Source organism: Globicephala melas, chromosome 7 (genome assembly GCF_963455315.2).
Source record: "Globicephala melas chromosome 7, mGloMel1.2, whole genome shotgun sequence".
NCBI classification, from domain to species: Eukaryota; Metazoa; Chordata; class Mammalia; order Artiodactyla; family Delphinidae; genus Globicephala; species Globicephala melas.
Window position 1 is genome coordinate 14,258,184 of NC_083320.1, and position 16,598 is coordinate 14,274,781.

Sequence of the window (16,598 nt, forward strand, 5' to 3'; positions counted from 1 at the left end):
AAATTCAAAGTATTTAAAAAGTCAAATGTGCTTTTGTTTGTTTTTTTGTGTGAGTTAGGCCTGAAAACTCATCGGCGCTAAAGCTTGACCTATATAGTTGAGACTATTTGTAATCTTTATTTGTCCCATCTGGTGTGAATATTCATTTGTTTCACTGCAGAAATAGCAATGCATTTAATTGCAGGCGCTGCCCCAGGCCCCGCTGGGAGTTTTATGGAACATTTGGTGTAAGCATCTTATTGTAACGGGCATTTGATCATGTAGAAAACTGGGGCACAAAGGACATTGAGTAAGTACCCAAGGTCACGTGGCTAGTAAATGATAGGACTGCGATTTGAACGCAGGTCTGGCTCTGAGGCCCCAGTTCTTTCTGCCATGGCCCTATTTTACACATTTGGGAGACCTGAGTCCAGGCAGCGTCAGTGATTGTCTGCTCTGACAGCAAGTGTAAAATGCTAGGATTCTGCCTTCCACCCGCTCCCCCGGGGACATTTGGCAATATCTGGAGACATTTTGGTTGTCATAACTGGGGGAGGGTGCTCCTGGCATCTAGTGAGTAGAGGACGCTCCACATCCTTTGACGCACAGGACAGACCCTCATGAAAAGGATTATGCAGCCCCAAATGTCAGTAATGCCCAGGTTGAGAAACCCTGCTCCAGGCTTAAGGTACTTGTTCATCTGGTCTCTCTAGACAGTGGTTCTCAAACTTGAGTGTGCGTCAGAGTCGCATGGAGATAAATCTTGTTAAAACACAGAGATTCTGGTTCAGTAAGTCTGGGGCGGGGCCTGAGAGTTTGTGGAGAGTTTACTTGTCATGATGCTTGCCTGTGGAAACCCACGGGGAGAGAATACTCTTTATATTTTGTCCTCTTTTTTGTCAGCTTCTGGGATGTATTTGCCTGGAGTCATTTAGATATACCCACCTATTTCCCAGTAAAACCAAACTATATATATGATAGAGCTACATACAGAGAATCCCCCCCCCAGGGAGTAATAAACCATTGTGGGGTATTCAGCTTAATTCCATCGGACCGGGTGTCACTGGGAATGGTTTGGGCAGTGAGCTTAGGGGTCTAATCAGAAACCTTCAGGGGTTACTGTGCCATGAAGGGTTAACAGAGAATGGCACTACTCTCACATGCATTCATTTCTATTTTGTTGAAGTAGTAAGTACCCTACGCTCTTTTGCTTAAACTTCATTCTTCATGAAACCTTCATTAGTATTTTTAAATTTTAGTTTTCAGTTGCTTGCACTTTGGAACTAGAATATTTGCGCATGCAAAGTAGAATGATACATTTGTAAAGTGAAAAAAAATATTCTTGAGTCACTGGAGTATGACGGTCTTTCTGGTCAGGAGACTGTGAAAATAAAAGTAATAACCTCAGTATTACGTTTCAGAATTTGAACCGCAGCAGTCATTTTCCTGGTAAGGGAAACAGAAAATGAGACTCTGCTTTCAGGACAGAACTGAAATGTGGTGAGGCAGCAGGAATTGATTCCCTAGACGCGTTTGCTTTTTGAACTTCTTTGCTGTGAACTGCACCAAAAAATTAGACAGTCAGTTGGTTGAAAAGGATAGATAGCATTTTTTAAAGATAAAAACTTTATTAAAAGCCTTATCAATAAGTTAAGGCTGTGGGCCTGCTGTCTTCATTTTTTGGAAAATAGAGTTTGGAGAAAAGCGTGCTAATACTATTGCTTCAGGGGCCTGTAGGCCAAGGTTGATTTCTGCAAGAAACTCAATTTTGTCTGGCCCAAGTCAAACAGAGATAACTCATATGTTTTAAGATATTTTAGGATGTTGCTGTTAGGCTGGTAAATAATAGAAATTATAGAAAATCAACTTTTAAAGTATTTTTGGTGGCATCTTCCTTTTTTTTTTGTTACACCAGCTATTTAATTTTTTGTTTCCTTTTAGACATTTCTAAGTATATTAAGACGGTTTAAAGGAAAAATTATGTATTTAGTAGCTGTTCACATGGAAACAATCTTAAATAAACAACTTGATTTTTAAGTGTTATGCTTAGGAGGAAACCTGGCGTAGCTGGAAGTTTTTAGTTTACGTAGAAAACCAGAATGTTAACTGCTGTATTTTTGTTGTCATGCAGTGCCTAAAAGTAGACTCTTTCGTTTGTGTTATAAAATAAAGTGAAGAAGTGAGAAAGGGGAAGCCTGGGTGGGAGAGCATTTATTCCTCTGTCGTTAGAGTAGTTTTCTTTAGCTAGCTCATCTAAAGACGAGCTATCGTTTTAGATAGATCATTTTCTTTTAGTTAGATCATTTTCTTTTTATAGCATAGTTTAGAACAGATTCTGGGTCCAGAATGCCAGAGTTTGAATCCCAGCCGTGTGACCCTGGGCAGGTTACTTATTCTCTCTGTATCATAGTTTTCTCATCTGCAAAATGGAGATAATAAAGGCACCTACCTCATAGGGTTTTGTGGGAATTAGATGAATTCATATGCAAAGCACTTTGAACTGTGCCTGGCACAGATAAAAGCGCTTTTTGTGTGTTGGCTGTTACTGTTTTCGTTCCCATTTATTTTCCATTTAATTGCTTTAATCTCATCAGAAGCTAAAGATGTCTCTGCTTACTGTGTCTGTGGGTATGTATGTGTGTGTGTGTGTAAATAAAATGAAATTTCTCCTGTCTGAATAGAATAATACCGTTTGGGGGGTCACTTACACACCTAAGTTCTTATAACTGTCTTCGAGTTATGCCTTTTCATCATTTCCATATTTGGTCACTTACAAGTCACGTCAGTCATAAGTTTTCCCTTATAAAAATCTTTGCCCTGCTGTGTTAGGGGGCGCCAAGGCCACCGCCAATTTCCTTGACTCACTAGGACTGTCATTATACAGTCATGCTTACGGTCCTGATTTATTATTACAGTGGGACAACCCACAACAAAATCCATGAAGGGAAAGGCGTGGGGTGAAGTCTAGAGGAAGGCAGGCATGAGCTTCCAAGAGTCCTGGCCCTGTGGAGGCAACTCAGGAGGTGCCCTCTTCCTCCAGCAGAGAGTTACATCACATGTGTGAAATACCTTCTACCAGCAAGGTGGCTGGAGACTCAATACCCAAGGCTTTCACTAGGGGTTGGTCATGAAGGCAGCCTCTGCCTCACACGTGCTGCAATTCCAGACTCCCAGAAGGAAAGCATGTGGTCAGCGGTCTCTCAAATGTTAGTCTGAGTGAATGAATAAACAAATAAACCTGGTAGGAATGAAGAAGCATGGACCAGAATTGAAAACCAGGCTTCTCCCTTACGGCCCCCAACGGTGCTTCTTTTAGGTTAGTTTAACCTTGCATTTCAAGACTTCTAGGCTGTGAACAGAGTTTGAAACTTTTTATTTTTAATTCAAGAATCAGTGTTGCGTGGACCCTACATTGACTGACTCCATCCTATCCTCCTGCCCCGGCTCCTCAAAGGTTGTGATAGCTTTTACCCTCCTGGGTGGCGCAGAGGTCGCAAAAAATAATTTTGATGCTAACAAAAGCCTAACAGCAGGAAAAGATAACTGCAAGAGTGGTTCCTCAAGTAAAAAAGAAAACATCTGCAGGTAGAAACCCAGCCATCAGGCTTCTGGAGCAGCGCTATTCATTTAGGGGCTGGCGCAAGCACCACACAAGTCAAGTGGCCTTCCCTCCAGGATAAAAGTCTGCCTGTGACACGGGCTGCAGTCTGAGAGTTACCATTGTCGTGGACCCTTGAAGCTGCCCCGGATTCCTTCCCTGGACTGTAGAAGGGGGTGGAAATTTTAATTTTTTTAAACCAGTCTGATTCTCCTCTGTAGAAAGAGGCTAGTTTGCCTGCCTTTCAGTTTAGATAATCAATTCAATAAAAATCTAGTGTTTCCCCCCTTTGTTATCAAAGGAGAAAGGCTGCTTTCTGCCGCAGTAATGAAGAGGGCAGAGTTCAGGAGACTTGGCTGGAAGGAAACTGCTGTTTATTTGATAAAAGCAGATTGTACCATATCCTTTCCTCTCCCTCTTAGGCTAACATTTTAATGTTATAGAAACCAGCCAGGCTACCAGAATTACACATTTTTGTAGGTAACCCTGGAGGTACTGTCACACTAGGAAAAAATATCCTTTGTAGTAGGTAACACAAATGTTTGGTGATTTACCAAGATATAAAATAGCATCAGTGATCCTAAGAGTGACTGGAAAATCAGATTTCCCCAAACTTACTATTTGTTCAGAGTTTAAAAGAAATCAGGCCTGGGGCTTAATTAATTTGTAGCATATGCTATACTCTGTATTCTTTTAAATCATTTTGTTGAATAACCCCTGTATATCAGTTTACAATTTAAAGATGGTTAAATTGCTTTAATTGAGCTATTTTGGGATGATTAGGGTGTTTTTTTGAGAACTTTTTTTTTTAAGTTTAAAAAAATATTTAGTTATTTAGGCTGTGCCGGGTCTTAGTTGCAGCACATGGGATCTTTAGTTGTGGCATGCATGTGGGACCTAGTTCCCTGAACAGGGATCGAACCTGGGCCCCCTGCACTGGGAGTGTGGAGTCTTACCCACTGGACCACCAGGGAAGTCCCCTGAGAACTTTTTTAAAAGAGCTGGTTTTAATCATCAAAAAATCTACAAACAATAAATGCTGGAGAGGGTGTGGAGAAGAGGGAACCCTCTTGCACTGTTGGTGGGAATATACATTGATACAGCCACTACGGAGAACAGTATGGCAGTTCCTTGCAAAACTAAAAATAGAACTACCATATGACCCAGCAATCGCACTACTGGGCATATACCCTGAGAAAACCATAATTCAAAAAGAGTCATGTACCACAGTGTTCATTGCAGCTCTATTTACAATAGCCAGGACATGGAAGCAACCTAAGTGTCCATCGACAGATGAATGGATAAAGAAGATGCGGCACATATATACAATGGAATATTACTCAGCCATAAAAAGAAACGAGATTGAGTTATTTGTAGTGAGGTGGATGGACCTAGAGTCTGTCATACAGAGTGAAGTAAGTCAGAAAGAGAAAAACAAATACTTTATGCTAACACATATGTATGGAATCCAAAAAAAAAAAATGGTTCTGAAGAACCTAGGGGCAGGACAGGAGTAAAGACACAGACGTAGAGAATGGACTTGAGGGCACGGGGAGGGGGAAGGGTAAACTGGGACGAAGTGAGAGAGTGGCATGGACATATATGCACTACCAAATGTAAAATAGATAGCTAGTGGGAAGCAGCCGCATAGCACAGGGAGATCAGCTCGGTGCTTTGTGACCACCTAGAGGGGTGGGATAGGGAGGGTGGGAGGGAGAGGCAAGAGGGAGGAGATATGGGGATATATGTATATGTATAGCTGATTCACTATGTTATAAAGCAGAAACTAACACACCATTGTAAAGCAATTATACTCCAATAAAGATGCTAAAAAAAGAAAGTCATACCAATAAAAAAAAAAAAGGGGCTGGTTTTAGAAATGCTGATGTGTCGGGGCGAGGTGGAACTTGGCCTTGTGATTTTACAGAAACACTTGTGTGCTATTTGCATCTGTTTATCAAAGTGTGGGCATGACTTTCAAGGTAAGCATACCAGAAAATAATATGTATTGAACCAAATGTATGCTCTCATGGAGTGACAGGTTTGAAAATGGTATTAATCATGACTTAACACGAGATGCCTCCTGTTTTGAGAGCCAGTGATTTTTAGAAGAAAAATCATGCTTTGAATCTGTCTTTGCTCTAGTATGTTGTAGCTTAAGCAGATGAGGCTTTATAGACTTGGTGATTTCCTGAAGTATATTTTTAACTTGCTTTCAATCAGCTCTTTGAAAGAGTCAAACAAAGGGACTAGAAGAAATAAAAGGGGCCTCTCTGCTCCTCATCAGGAATGTCTTTGAGCAGATCAGATTAATCTCCCTGGAATAAGTACTTCTTTTCTTAATCAAACTTTTGGTTTTTAGTCTGCTTTTTATGTAGCTACTGTAGTAAGGTAAAAGAACATACAGAACTACTATCCTTGATAGACAGGATGAAAATATTGAATAATATTTAATTAAGAGTAATGACTTCATTCATGCTTTTACAGTAATGTCTTCAGTTTCTTGGGAATCAAATTAGCATCTGAGCAAAGTGAGGATCCTACAGCTCAGTTAAAAGTTAAAGTGGACTTATGTGTTCACTAAGTACTTTGAAATTCTTGACACTTGGTCAACGCCAAATGCTGTTTTTATTTCCAGTTTTAAGGTCAGATTCCTAACTATTCTTAAAGATACACTGCTTGGGACAGATGGCATTGTATCAGTTAGCTATTGCTATGTCGCAAACCAACCGAAAATTCAGTGGCTTAAAACAACAAGTGTTATCATTGATCATGAGCCTGTGGGTTACCTAGACAGTCCATCTAGTCACAGCTAGGCTCACTTATACACGTGTTGGCCCTGCTCATCTTAGCCGCAGCCCTGTGGAGGACGGCTTCACCTGGCACAGTGGGGCTCTCTTCTGTGCGATCTCTCATCCTCCAGCAGGCTAGGCCCTCTTGTTCATGTAACCATGGTAGACTTCCAAGAGAGGGCCTCTTTACTTAGAGCTGGCACTGCATTGCTACAACCACGTTCTTCTGGCCAAAGCAAGTCACAAGGTAGCCCATTTTCAAGATCAGAGAAGTAGTTTCCACCTCCTGATGGGAAGAGCTACAGAGTCACATTGTAAAGGGCATGGATGCAGGGAGGGGTAAAGAATTGGGCCCAGTTTTGCAACTTGCTACCTCAAGCACTTACATATTGAATCGTATACTGTAGTTGATCTTGAGGTAGTGAGAGATTTTGTTAGAATCACTGTACGTATTGAGCACAGAAGTCAGGATTTTTTTGAGCTAAGTGAGAATTTTGGAGTTAGACCTGGACTTTTCCACATTCTGCATTTATTTGGAGAAAAAAAGGAATTTAATGCTTCATGTTTCCTTATTGTTTAGGAGTTACTGCTTTGGAGGATAAAATGTAGAGTTTTCTGAATGGCCTTTAAAAAATTGTTCTCTATATTAATTAATTACCATATAAAGCTTCTTTGCTTTGAATGATTTACTTTGGTATTGTTTTGAAATGTGGATTTTCATCACCTTCTGGCAGAATAAGTAGACAGAGTTGGAAAATCTGATCCAGGCTGCTGTTGGTTTGTTTGATTTTAGGACTTTCTCCCTCCTGACCTCTGCCTCCCTAAGTATAAAATGGAGGTCTTGGCTGTCATCTTTGCCTTGAGGGTGTGGCATCATGTTCTCAACAGACTTTTCTAGATTCGCAGTGCATATGTAGAAGGCAGGAGGTAGCGTCTGTGCCACTGGAGCTCTTCTCTGGGAACTTTGAGAAGTTAAGCGGGGACACGTTTGTGAAGAGGCACGGTTTATTGCCCTGTATCTTTCAGGCCATCGAGTCCTGGGCCTTTTGGTGTCTGCTCTTTCCTGCCTTTCTGCGCTGGACTTCTTTGCCCAGCTCTGCCCATTCTGCCTCTCTGCTCACTGCTCCCGGGGCATAATTGATGCTCTCGAGGCCCCGTCCACCCAGCACCTCTAGCCCTTGTGTCCAGGCCCTCGTCTCTCCTCTGCACTGACCTCCGTGGGTGCAGCGGATCCCCTGACAGACTCCATGGGGGCACAGGGCCTCTTAGACTCTGCTGCACTGAAAAAAGGAAAGTGGCCGAGCCTATTTGAAACTGCCTCTGATTCTAGTGCCTGCAGCTGTGCCGGAGCTTCAGTCTGACCCCTGCTTTACTACTCAGCCTCCCTTGCTCTCAGTGGTTAATGATTTAACGGGCACACTCCCAGGGAGTGGACGGTTTTTACATTTAGAATTTGAGATAGGTACACTTGAAAATCAGACAAGATAAGTCCTTATGTGCCTCAAGGCTTATGAGGAGGTGTTTAATTGTTGGTGGCCCTGCTGTTTTCCTGCTTCTCAGCTGCTCTACATCTTTTCTCTGGGAACCACCGCCCCCCCCCCGCCCCGCCCCCCAGGAACCAGAGTCCTTGTCTGTCCCGGGGGCGTGTTCCCTTCTCTCCTTTCTACCCTTCATCAGCCGCCTTGTCCTCCCTGCCCAGCCTGACTCAGCGTAGTTATGGAATTTAGTTCTATCATCTTATATTAAGCTTAAAAAAAAAAAAACCAAAAATGGGCTTCCCTGGTGGCGCAGTGGTTGAGAGTCCGCCTGCCGATGCAGGGGACATGGGTTCGTGCCCCAGTCCGGGAAGATCCCGCATGCCGGGGAGCGGCTGGGCCTGTGAGCCGTGGCCACTGAGCCTGTGTGTCTGGAGCCTGTGCTCCGCAACGCGAGAGGCCACAGCGGTGAGAGGCCCACGTACTGCAAAAAAAAAAACAAAAAAAAACCTTAATATATTATAAACATTTTTTCATGGTTCTATGGTCTTCATAACTAATTTTACTGACTATATAGGCAATTAAATTCATGTGTCATTAATCCATTTCATTATTTAACATTTTCCCCTAACTTTACTCCTTTGAATAATGCTCATATGAACTTTTAAAAATATGTAGTTCTTTTTTTCATCTATTAAAAAATTTCTTCAGGATCAATTGCCGAGCCTGGAATTCCTAAATCAGTTTATTGTTGTTGTTATCATCATCATCATTGTTATTATTGTTATCATTATGATTAGGCAGGAAACGTGTCTCTCACTATATGGAGCAAAATTCTTGCCAAAGAATTAGCTCTAGTGCGCAGTGCTGACAGAAAATCACGAGAGCCCTAGAAACGGCATGTTGTTATTGTTTTCAGCTGTTCCTTTGCTTGGCCCTGCCCGGCAATACATTTTAAACACATTTCAGTCTGAAATATTTAAAATAAAGAAATACAATCCAAATTTGGCATTTCATTTATTTAGAGAATAAATAGATGATGATCCACCGCGCTGAACAACGAGACCAATAAGATGATGGTTTGATGTGCATACAGTGGGGCTGTAGTCTTACAGAGAGACTTCCTCTCATGTCTCCATGGAAATCGCTGCAGCCCTACATGAGTTCATGCTTCTCAAACTAGGAGGGCAAAGGAGACTAATGGTGCAGCCCTCCACAGGGACAGCAGGAGCGTGGGGAAGATTGAAAAGCACTTACAGTAGTGTAGGCTCTGAAAGAAATGACACATTTCCTTTCTAAGTACCTTCTGGAAAAATATCAGACTGTTGTTTTCAAAAGAACTTAAAAATAGATCTTGGCAAAGATGAACATGTTTCTAAGGTTCTGGTTTTAAGAAAAGATTTTTTTTCCAGATTGACGCAGTCTTGGAACATCAAACAAGATCCCTCTACTAGAAAAATGGGTAGAATAAGCAGCAGGCAAAACATAAAATGAGTTTAGGTGAGCGGGTGTAGGTTGTCAGAATAGTGAAGGAGAAGTTAAACTGTTTTACTTCAGTCAGAGAGGGACTTAGACATTCATCTAGGCAGAAAATACTGTGCTTTTTGGAAAAATAAAGCCATCTGATCCTGACACTTTGGTGATTATATCGTTCATTAGTATCATCCTAGAGGTTTTTTTTAGTTTTTTTTTGTTGTCTTTTTGTTTTTTTTTGCAGTACGCGGGCCTCTTACCACTGTGGCCTCTCCCGTTGCGGAGCACAGGCTCCAGACGCGCAGGCTCAGCGGCCATGGCTCACGGGCCCAGCCACTCCGCGGCATGTGGGATCTTCCCGGACCGGGGCACGAGCCCGCGTCCCCTGCATCGGCAGGCGGACTCTCTACCACTGCGCCACCAGGGAAGCCCATCCTAGAGTTTTTAATAGTTTGCTTCTGTAAAATGTTACTAAACTGTTTAATTGTGACTAGTGGATTTTGTTTCCAGTTTTCTGAATAGTAAATTTTTTTAGTTTGTGGAATTTGTGGATTTTTTTAAATAAACAGCCCAACTTAAGCCTGTTTTTATAACCATTTTTTTAAACCAATGTGGCATGTCTGACTACAATACAAAACAAATTTCTATATTACCTAGTAGAAATTATACACCTTTGTTTAATATCATAGTTTCTTGAGAGTACTGGAGTATTAGGAGTTAAATTTAATATCATTTTGATTTTTATCTCAGAAGTGGGAGATTTTAATGCGTCCCCCAAGGAAGGGAAAGAGTTTGGCTCGAAAAGAGAAGGAAGGGAATTCCAGATAGAATGTGTGAGTACAGAGGTAGAGCCAACTCTCAAGGTCAGTTGCCTGATTCCCAAGCAAGGATGATGGTCTTCTCTCAGCCTGGATGTGATAAATAATTTCCAAATGAAACACCCCAAGAGATCATTTGTCTTGCCAATTTCCTAGTGTGTCAGCTGGGTGCAGACCAAATGGTAGTAACTGATGTTTGTCCTCCAAAGGAAATAATACTGTGTTTCAAAGATGCTGGGGTCTAGGTAGGTCCCGTTTTGACCTTGGACTAAGCTGCATGAAGTTAAAATTTGACTTTTCCAGGTTAGATGATTGGCTGGAAGAGACAGCCTTTAAGGTTTCCCGCTCACAGTGACTTCTGTGCTGTCTGAAATCACTCTTCTTTCAAGAGGACACAGGGAAAAGCATGTGCCTCTGAGGCCTCCATTGAGCTACCAGTGCATTCATGACCCACAACTTTTGGGGGTGATCTGGGGGCTTTTGGGCTACATCAGCATTCTGGTCTTTAGACCCTTAAAAAACCAGACAGATAGGTTTAATCCCTTTGAGTGAATGAAGGCACTGTACGGTGCTCTCATCTTCAAGTACCTTGGCCTTTGCTGTCCTGTCTTTGCAAGTGGAGTAGAATCCTTGAACAGATTTAATGCTTAGAGGTGAGTTGGCCTTTGACTTCTTATAACTCCTGTTTCATCCCCTATGTTGAACATAAGTAATGAAACGTATCCATAAACATTCTGTACTAAGTAACATAAAATATAGTCAACAGAATGTAATATTGTGTTAGTAGTTCAGGCCTAAGGATCATCATTGTAAGCTTCTATTGATTAATTTAGGTGAGGGAGGTCAGGCTGAAATGGTACCCATCCTGCAGGTACTGCCCAGATGAACTACTGCCTAGAGAGAAAAATCCTTGGTGGAGTGGTGAGGGAGGAGGGATTAGGACATAACCTGAGCTCAGCATATTTGGGGCATCTGAGGTTGAAAGCTTGCTGGGATGTAGGATCTGGGTCTGGGAATCATAATTACGTCAGTTGAACCCCTGATTTGAGACAACAATTGGTGGGCTCTGAACACAGGGGCAGTGGGATGCATGGTTCCTTGGGAGATGTAGCCAGTCGTCGACATGCCCGAGGTGGACCAGGGGGATGAGCCCACCACATAACCTGAAAGGAGGCTGCACTGAGGCATGAGTGATGAGGGCTGGACGGTGGTGGGCATGCTGAGAACAGAGACAAGGGCCAGTGTCCCAGGTAGGCATTACTGCTTACTTCTTAAAAAAACAAGCAAAAACCTGCAACACCGTTATCACACCTAAAGAAATAAGCAGTATTTTTTTTTAATATATTTATTTATTTATTTATGGCTGCACTGGGTCTTCGTTGTTGGGTCTTAGTTGCTGCGCGCAGGCTTTCTCTAGTTGCTGCGAGCGGAGGCTACTCTTCGTTGCAGCTTCTCGTTGCGGTGGCTTCTCTTGTTGCGGAGCATGGGCTCTAGGCGTACAGGCTTCAGTAGTTGCGGCGCATGGGCTCAGTAGTTGTGGCGCACAGGCTTAGTTGCTCCGCAGCATGTGGGATCTTCCTGGGCCAGGGCTTGAACCTGTGTCACCTGCATTAGCAGGCGGAGTCTTAACCAGTGCGCCACCAGGGAAATCCCCATTAAATATTTTTCATAGCTTCATTTAAATGGTTTCAAACTAGAAAGATCTGTTCCATGAAAAAGTCTTAACCTCTGAGGTTTGTGGAAGAAGAAAACTAAATAATCATGAACAGTAACCAAGAACCCACAAATAATAACAGTGGTTTAAAACGTTACCTCAAAGAGTGTCAAATTTTGATTTAAGATGTCGAACTACAAACAGTAAAAAGTATAGGTCTGTTCACAGATGCTTTAGTCTGATCTTTCTTTCCCTTTTAATTTTGGTTGTGAACTTGAACTTTCTAGGACTTCCTATCACAATATAGGTACTCCTGAAGGAGTCTGCCTGATTGCCTTGCCTTGTGAACTTCGTCACGTAGGATCTTGTTTAACGGTGCTTGAACGAAGAGACAGTGTCCGAGAGTCTTCATGGTGTCCCACGCAGACACAGTGTATGAGTACCTGTTTGCTTGCAAACAGCAAAGGTTACTCAGATTTGCTTAAGCCGCTGAGGGTGTTTATGGTGAGGATGCTGGGGCATCTGCCTCACAGAACCCAAGTCTAGGGAAATAGCGGCCTCAGGAGCAGCTGGCATGGGGAACTCTCCACCTGGACTGTCTCCAGCTCGCTACTGCTTCTCCTCTTCGGTCGGCTTCATTCTTTCCCTTTTATTAACGTACAAAATTCTCCAGTCCAACTTGCAAAATGTGTGACGAGAAGCAGTCATTTCAACTACTGGAGACATACTGATCTATTTCTGTCTCTCCTGGTTTCTGAGTTCCCGGGGAAGGAACTGACTGATCCCATTTCTGGTCTGGCCAGTTGTGATCAGAGGTGGGATGTAGAGAAAAATTCTGAGGGATTCAACTTGGCCAAAGGTTCCATCATGACCAGTTAGCAGTGCTGGAAGATGCGTCGTGTTTTACAAGTGGCTGTTCCTACACTAAGGCCTGTATGGCCAGTTCACCTTTAGAATAGCATGATTCCTGCTGTGCTGCCAGGTCGTCTTATTTATTTGGATGAATGAAAGTCAACATCTAGTCTTTATTTTCTTTTATTTAGCTCTAATCATGTACAGTAATCTGTAAGATCTTAAGTACAGCTGGGCAGGTTCTGAAAGATGCATACACCCACGTCACCTACTCCCCAGAGCCTTACCATGGCCCTAGAAGGTTCCTTCACATCCCTTCACTGCATTCTGTCCTCGCCCCCAGAAGTAACCACTATTCTGCTTTTTATCCTCATGGACCTGTCTTACTTGTCTTGAACTTCAAGCAGAATGGAAACACAGTGTCCACATTTAGCCTTACTGTATTTTAGTTCAAGGTTGCAACCATTAATTCAGTGCTGGCTGTGGGCCAGAATCTGTGTTGCCATTAGAAATACAAGAGTGTGACAGAGCTGACAATAAGGGACACTGAGACAGGAGTCATGGCGAAGGCAGAGCACAGCTGTGCCGGAAAAGGCAGTGAGTGTCCTACTCTGAAGAGGAAGGGGCCCGGAGCTTCCTGGAGGTTCCATGAGTGCTGGAGAAATATTCCATAGTGTTCTTCTGAGGTGATAAGCCAAAGGATTAAACTTTGGCTGTTTTGGTCGTGTGTCATTTTCCTGCCTGTGTCCAGGATTTCCTCATCTCTCTGTGTGCGTTCTGGTGAAAGGAGAGGCTCAGAGACGGGTGTGGAAGGATTTCCTCCTGGGGCCGAGACGACTGGGAATTATCTGCGAACGAGCAGTGGTGTGGGCTCTGCTTTGTACGCACGTCTCTCCCAGTTCTCCAGGAACGTTTTCTTTCCACTTACGTCTACGACTCTCATTTGGCTGAGACAGCCAAGCGACCCGGTTTGCAGTCTGTTGCCAAGAAAAGTAGTTAATAGTTCTCAGCTTTCTTTGTATATCATTATATATATAATGAACATTTTCCATAGTATTAAAGTTATTTAGAATCCTGACTCCTAGTTACTGCATAACTCGCCATGTATGGACATACTGTAGGTGACTATGTAATATGTGTGTGTGTATATACACATATATACTAGTATAAAGTATACCATGATGCTCTGTGTGTGTATGTTTCCAGTTGATTAATGTTATAAGGTCAATGGGAAACAATACTGAAAATAAAATAAAAAGTTTGCCTGGAGCAGAAAAGAAGGTAAAATGACTAAAGACTACTCGTTTTTTTCTTTGCTTTTCTCCACAGAACTATCCGCGTATGGCTGAAAAGAGACAGCGGTCAGTACTGGCCCAGCATTTACCACACAATGGCCTGTGAGTAGCTGTCTTTGAGGATTTAAATTTCAAAATTCCTGATTAAAAAAAATGCCGCTAGATTTCAAAATGAGCTTCTTAGTTGCCTAATACCTCTGGTAGGCTGTGTTAAACCACAGGGAGACTCCCTTTCCCTTGTGAATGAAGCTGGGTCTACCGGCTTAACTGAAGTGGACTTGAACAGAAGTGGAAAAAATAAAAGGAAGAGGAAAGCCTCCCACCTCCTCCATTTTCCTTTGTCTTCCTTTTGCCGACTTACATTAGTAGTAACTTTCTTCTTAGTGATAGCTGATATTGACACTAAAACAGGGCTCTGAACACTCTGCCTTCTTAACTGGCCTTTTGTCCAACTTTTTCATAAACTCTGGGTACTGTTGAGAGATTTGGTCCAGGGCACAACGCATTCTAAATGGAGATTTTTCCCAGTAGTCAAATATGTTCTAAAAATAAACCCTGACGATAAAGCTTTTGCATTGAGATTTTAGAACAGCCCTGAGATGTAGTGATATAAAATTACATTTAAATCCAGCCCTTCCTGCAGATCTAAGCAGCTTTGCATCCTTCTTTCCCACTTCTCCAACCTTTCTTGAAAAAAGTGCCTGGAAACCACCCAGGTCCAAGCTGGGGTTGTGTCCTGCCCCCGCCCCAGTGGCCACACGGAAGGCATCCGTAGCTGCTTATTTCCTGGTGGTTTTGGTCCTTAATGAGGGCTTTTCCTCAGTTAAGGTTTCAATAATCAGAGGATCCCCTAGGAAAAGACAAAAGGCTCTGGAGCAGGCTTGACGGTTTGCTAGTGAGGACTGTTACGAAGTTCTCCAAAGAAAAGTGTTTGCTAGTTCCAGACGCTGTGGACACTGTTCATAGCTCCCTTGAGAGTTATTCCAGGGGCCGTGGAGTTTCTTACAAACACAGAGCTGCCAGTTATTCAGCAAATTCCTTATATCAGCTTGAGTCATCCTTCCAAGCACCTCCTTTCTTGGCTAGCACTTTCTCATTTGCACATTTATCGCAGGGTACGTGCAGGGTTTAGATCCTATAAGCATTTCCACAAATAATTAGTAGTTTATCAGGATTTTCATTTGTTCTGCCTTCTACCGACAGCTTGGGCAGGCTGGTTATCTTCTCTATCTTGATAGCCATTCAGTGAAAATGAAGTGGACTTTTTGGAATACTGGTATAAAGCTAACTATTATAAAAGGAACCAGAAAACTTTACCATATGCAGTGTGTTAAGACTACCTGAAACCCTAATCATGCTTTACTATGCCAGGCAGTAGTACCTCCCGTCCTGTGTCCGTGTGTGTCTGTGGATTTGTCACCTTGGTTACTCAGTGTGAAATAGGAAGCGGCTGATGTCTTGTGAATGTGCTTATGGAGCCCATGTGATAAATTTACTTTGGGATTTTGAGGGAGCAGGACAGAGGTAGGTGGGATACTCTGGGCCTCTGAGCCTATCCTTTACCCAACTGAAAAATAAAAGGCTTCTCTTAGACAGTTAACTCCTTACTTCCAGTGACCCAGTGATAGATCTGATAGCTGGGAATAGCAACAGCCTGGGGACCTGCTACCTGTGCTGGGGGATGTTTTGCCGTCTTTGTGGACAGTCCTGCTAATGCTCTTGCTGTTATCCCTCCCTCCTCTCCATTACCCCGCACTTCATAATCTGGCCACAGCTCAATCTCCTGAGACCTCAACCTTGGAGTTCATGCTCTTAAGAACAGAGAGAGACTGAGATCGATTTTTGTCCAGTGTTTAGTTCAGTGACTCCTTGACTTGTATTTCCCCCAGATATTTAGTTCACTTTGTAATTGATTTCTCCCCCAGGGCACCAGAACCTAGCAGTAGCAGTGCACACTCTTCCTTGGCTTTTGGGTCTTGGGCACATGGCTTTGCTTTCTCTCTTGCCATCCCTTGCTACCTTGGCCTAACTGTACCCTCCAGAAGTAGCTTCCGGCGCTGTGGCTGGAAAGACTAGTAAAAACACAGCTCTGCTGTGGGTGACTGACACCTTCATGTTTGTATCTACACGTATGCAGCCTGTTGCTTCCAGATGCCTCTTTATCACCTCCATCTGGAACAATGTCTACTGATGAAATTGCAAGAACATTGCCAGAAGAAAACGGAATGAATGAATTTTGAGAAATAACTGCTTGTCTGTTTTATTTTAAAATTAAATGTGAAGTCTGAGAAGAAAAGGGCCGTGTTGGTTTTAAAAACTGTCTGCAGGTTACCCGGCTGAGGCCGTTTTAGTGGTCATCCACCCGTTTGTTTCCTGTGACCTAACAGAGGTGATCAGTAAGCAAACCTTAGAATGTTGCTGTACGTGGACCAATTAGGATTCAGAACATTACCTCACATAACAAAACTAACTTTCAGAATCTGCTTTAGCTGAAGAAAAATGTAACTCTTAGTTTCTGTATCTACTATGTGCCTCATGCATTTTTGTCTTTTGGTACTATGTTATGAAATCATCACAACAGCTATATAAGGTAGATGATATTTTCACCATTTAGTAGACAAGGAAACTGAGGCCAGAGGTTGGAATTCCAGTTCATGCCCAC

The 16,598-nt window shown here is 42.8% G+C and overlaps 1 protein-coding gene across 1 annotated transcript in view; it reads left to right on the top strand.

The window, feature by feature from the left end:
* WDFY1 (WD repeat and FYVE domain containing 1) overlaps nt 1–16,598 on the top strand; it is a 47,111-nt gene that overhangs the window by 2,871 nt on the left and 27,642 nt on the right. Inside the window, exon 2 of the mRNA XM_030834878.3 lies at nt 13,971–14,038. Within this exon, the coding sequence (XP_030690738.1) occupies nt 13,971–14,038 (68 nt within the window). The remainder of the gene's footprint in view (nt 1–13,970; nt 14,039–16,598) is intronic.